The sequence below is a fragment of the Schistocerca gregaria genome, chromosome 7 (assembly GCF_023897955.1).
Source record: "Schistocerca gregaria isolate iqSchGreg1 chromosome 7, iqSchGreg1.2, whole genome shotgun sequence".
NCBI classification, from domain to species: Eukaryota; Metazoa; Arthropoda; class Insecta; order Orthoptera; family Acrididae; genus Schistocerca; species Schistocerca gregaria.
Window position 1 is genome coordinate 188,907,868 of NC_064926.1, and position 5,105 is coordinate 188,912,972.

Here is a 5,105-nt window from a genome sequence, read left to right on the forward strand (position 1 = left end):
ATAAATGCAGGCAAGTTGCATGCAGCGAATCCAAAGATGTTGTGATGCTTCACAGTTTGTGCTGCACAATTGTCTGAAGAGCGATCGTAGCAAATCCAATAGTTGCTATGTTTGCATAACACGTCACCATAACTTGCTTAACACAGGATCAAAACGCACAGAAGATGGGACAACGAAGAACTTTTAGAGTGACATGCATCACGTGCGCAATGGCAAATATGAATGAAGTTCATTAAAAGTCAACTCAGACAATGAGTACTGCTTGCAAGAGCGGGAATAAAATTGAAAGATAGCAGTGGAAAATGGCGGACTTGTAGTTCTCTATCTGATTCTGTGTCACAGTCAACCTCCATGTGCGCAACACACAGACCTTGAAGGTGGCATAGCAGAGTACTGATACGAGGCGTAGGTACAAGTCTCTAAAAAACGAAACACTGCGTCTCTGTACAACAGAACTCATGCAAAAGTAATTTCATGTTCGTCTGTCGAATATTTAGTTTTCCTGAAGACAACTGATAACTTTCTGGAAGAAACAAAAGTAGCTTCTGACGCGGTAAGAGAGTTAGATAGTAGGTTCAGAATGCCGGAGACTTCATCGCCGTACATAAATGTTTATCAATAGAATGGTCACATGGAGCCGGAAATATTGGAGGATACATTCCTGTTGACTTCGGAATCTGTGGGGGAAGGCCATCCAGATAAAATGTGCGACCAGATCAGCGACGCCATTCTGGACGCTCATTTGAGGCAATATCCTGATGCCAAAGTTGCTTGTGAAACTGGCATGATTCTTCTCTGTGGTGAAATAACATCAAAGGCAAACGTTGATTACCAGAAGGTGGTCAGGGAAACAGTGAAGCACATAGGATATGATGACACTTCTAAAGGGTTTGATTACAAGATTTGCAGCGTGCTGTTCTCTCTGGATCAGCAATCTCCAAACGTTGCTGCTGGTGTGCACCTGAACCGTAATGATGATGATGTAGGTGCTGGTGATCAGGGTCTTATGTTTGGTTATGCAACTGATGAAACAGAAGAATGCATGCCATTGACAGTAGTGTTGGCTCACAGTCCTAATCAAAAAATTGCTGAGCTTTGGAGAAATGGAGAGTTTTGTGTGTAACTTGCTGAACGTACAACTCGATGATTCAGAGTATTAGTCACCTGGCAAGATCGACGCATTTCTGGGAGCAGAATTTGTTTGTGAATTTAAAAGATCATCCTATGGTTCGGGATGGATCATGTCAAGCTAGTATCAAATGGTAGAGCACACCAGTTCGTCACGGTGGCCAGTTGTGTTATGGTTTGTAAAAAACGACACAAATGTTAACCTCTCTCGAAGAAATACCGGAAGACAGGAGAGTTAAATCACATTACGATAACAAGCGGAGAAGGAAAGCACGACATACATTCGTGGAACATATAACGAAGGGGTCCACGGGCAGAGTTGATATCCGTCTTCTGTTTCCCGAAGAGCCAAGTCAATAACGTGACTCTTCGCACACTGCAGAAAAAGGCTTCTTTCAAGCTAAACAACGAATAGCGAGACAACTGAAGCTTGAACGGAAAGCTGCACGGAATGTTACATAACACATCACACTGTTTTTAAAGAAGCCATTTGAACTCGCAAACAGAGCAGTGATTGCTCAGCTAAGCCTAGCACTAATGTCATTGAAATGTCTTTAATCATCCGATCAAGCATTCAATACGATTTGTGCAGAAATTTAAGAACGCATAATGGAATCAGACAAGAAGGCAGGTGGGATGCTATAAAGTCAAATACAACAAATGCAACCGCAGATATATTAGTAATATGAAAGACTACCTAGGAAGTTTTGGATGACCCCAAATATATGGGAACTCATCGACAAAAGGAACAGTCTAAAAGAAAAGAGCTTTGCCAATATACCCGGTGTTTAAAAAGTTAGTATAAATTTGAAAACTGAATAAATCACGGAATAATGTAGATAGGAGGTACAAATTGAAACACACGCTTGGAATGACATGGGGTTTTATTAGCAAAAAAGAAAAAAATTACAAACGTTCAAAAATGTCCAAGAGATGGCGCTTCATCTGATCAGAATAGCAATAATTAGCGTAACAAAGTAATTCAAAGCAAAGATGATGTTCTTTACAGGAAATGCTCAATATGTCCACCATCATTCCTCAACAATAGCTGTAGCCGAGGAATAATGTTGTGAACAGCACTGTAAAGCATGTCCGGAGTTATGGTGAGGCAGTGGCGACAAATGTTGTGTTTCAGCATTCCTAGAGATGTCGGTCGATCACGATACACTTGCGACTTCAGGTAACCCTAAAGCCAATAATCGCACGGACTGAGATCTGGGGATCTGGGCGGCCAAGAATGACGAAAGTGGTGCCTGAGCACACGATCGTCACCAAACGACGCGCGCAAGAGATCTTTCACGCGTCTAGCAATACTTTTGTTTTGTTTTAATAAAACCCCATGTCATTCCAAGCGTGTGTGTCAATTTTTACCTCTTTATCTACATTATTCAGTGGTTTATTAAGTTTTAAAATTTATACTGACTTTTTGATCACCCTGTATATCAGTTAAAAACAAGATAACAGAAACGTGCAGTTTAGAGAAAGAAAGATGGCAGGGAAAAATTAGTAAGGAAATAAAAATTGATTTTAAATTGGGAAATTGGATGAAGGTTACTCCAAGACCAAACCATTGCAGCAGAGACAGAAAACAAAGAGTTTCTTAGTGAGAGATAAAATCGAAAGCTTCTGTTTGACACAGTATATGTAAATTACAGATGGAAATAATATACTGATGATCTGTACAGTGATGCTGAAATTCGCGAAATATGTGTGTGTAAGAGCAAAATCAAGGTGTGCTGTTTCTAAGAAGGCATCGCGTGAGTGCACACATAAAATTAACGTGCATGTGAATTACAGCTCACTTATACCCTTAAAGTTCGATGTATTGGACAGTGAAGAGAGAGAGGAAGTCAGTGATATCGTGCATACCATGAACAAAAAGCAGAAGGCTAAAATTAATAAAGTGTTAAGCAGTAAAACACTTTCAGAACCAATTCAAAGGCTAAAGTTTGCAGAATATGTGATTAATCTTTTGGACTTAGAAATAACCATTCAAGAATTCAATGTTCTGGGAAAAGGCAAAACTACGCTCCGTCTCAAAATATTTTGCAGAAAATATCAGGAAGAAAAAAAAATGTATGTAGAATGTGCATTACGTAATGATATCTCCTCTAAACATCTCGTATCACGTTTCCAGTGCCCCATCACACAATTTCAAGGGCAACAAAAATGTTTATGAAAGCAAAGTGGACGAGTTACTTCTTCTTCTTCCTGAAGCGTTTCTGCTTAAGCATGTCGTTCACAGAGCCTCTTCTAAGCATCTCTTTTCCCCTCAGTGTATCATTTAGCATCTGCTCTCACTGGAGTCACACCATCCTTCACCTACTCTCTCCCTCTTCTTTCTGGTCTTTCAATCCATCTTTTTCAAGATTTTCCATTTATGGCTCTTCTCCTTAGTTTTTCTGGTCCCTTTCTTTCAATGTGTGGAAAACCATTTAACCTATTACTCTCCACGGTTTCTTTTAAAGGCTTGATCCTTATCCTCTCCCTTCTCGCCTTACTCAGGATCCCTCGTAGAAAGTGCACCTCTGTTGCTTTCTTTCATCTTAGATATTTCTTTATCGAAGTCCAACATTCTGATCCATAGGGTACAATTGACAGATATGACTTATACACCATGATATTTATTTTGGCAAGTATTTTCCGATATTTTATTCACAATAAAAAAATTTCGAACAATTATCTGTTCTCTCCGAAATTTCATCCTTGATTTTTAACTCCACAAATTCCAACAGATGAGAAAAACCCCTGAGAATCTTATGATGATAAAATTGTGTTATTCAACGTTGTAAGAATAGAGCGTCTGATTCAGATACCTACCTCCTCACTAACATGAATCCTATAGCTCCCAGACTGTATAGTCTGTTAAACCCAATAAAGACTATGTCTCAGTCCAACCCGTAGTGTTTTCATTCTCAGCTCCAAGCTACAAATTAAGCCGAGAAATAAATTACTTAATCGAAACCAATTTTAAAACTAATCGTAGTATTCTTAATTTAGTTGTCATAGCGAACAATTTAAATGATAACCAAATCCACCTAGTGGCAAGCTAATTTCTTTGATGTGAGGTGGTTATCTGATAATGTGTGGTGTCACCGTCAGACACCACACTTGCTAGGTGGTAGCCTTTAAATCGGCCGCGGTCCGGTAGTATAGTCGGACCCGCGTGTCGCCACTGTCAGTGACTGCAGACTGAGCACCGCCACACGGCAGGTCTAGAGAGACTTCCTAGCACTCGCCCCAGTTGTACAGCCGACTTTGTTAGCGATGGTTCACTGACTAAATACTCTCTCATTTGCCGAGACGATAGTTAGCATAGCCTTCAGCCACGTTATTTGCTACGTTCTAGGAAGGCGCCATTATCAGTTACTATTGATATTGTGAATCACGTACCGTCAAGAGCGACGTTCATCATTAATGGATTAAAGTTAAGTATTCCACCAGCTACGTCCGTTGTTTCTAAATTCTAATTTCCTTGTCCTGTTCCAGACCTCACGCCAGCCTGCGTGATCTAAAACTCGCACCTTTCGGCCTCCTCTAGTAACACGGTGTTGGCTCTCCTGCCAACCACAACATAATGTACCTCTAAACACTCTCATAAACTTACTTGATAAATCAGAAAAGTTAACCAAGTCGTTACAGATGACATAAGGCTAGCTACATATAACTGCCTAACACAAAAATATTTCTGTTTCAGTGGGAAGATTTACAAGCAGTTACATGATCCAGCTTTGGGATCCATCCTCAGTCCTATCCCAACAGAAATCTTATGGACAATTTTGTAAAACATTTTTAAGGAAATCACCCACTCTCTTCCAAGGTTGGATATTAGTTTGGATACCTTGGTGACGTGTTTTTCTTATGGACAATTACTATCAGACAACTCAAGACGTTCCTCAAGAAGGCACGGTGGTATCTAATTCACAATGGAGTTGGCGATAACCACAGAGATCAGTGATGGCATACATACTTCAAGA

The 5,105-nt window shown here is 40.1% G+C and overlaps 1 protein-coding gene across 1 annotated transcript; it reads left to right on the forward strand.

The window, feature by feature from the left end:
- Window positions 1-549: 549 nt before the first annotated feature.
- LOC126282346 (S-adenosylmethionine synthase-like) lies at window positions 550-1,123 on the forward strand. The gene has a single exon (XM_049982003.1). The coding sequence runs from the start codon at window positions 632-634 to the stop codon at window positions 1,121-1,123; it is 492 nt and encodes a 163-aa protein (XP_049837960.1). The 5' UTR covers window positions 550-631.
- The last annotated feature ends 3,982 nt before the right edge of the window (window positions 1,124-5,105 follow it).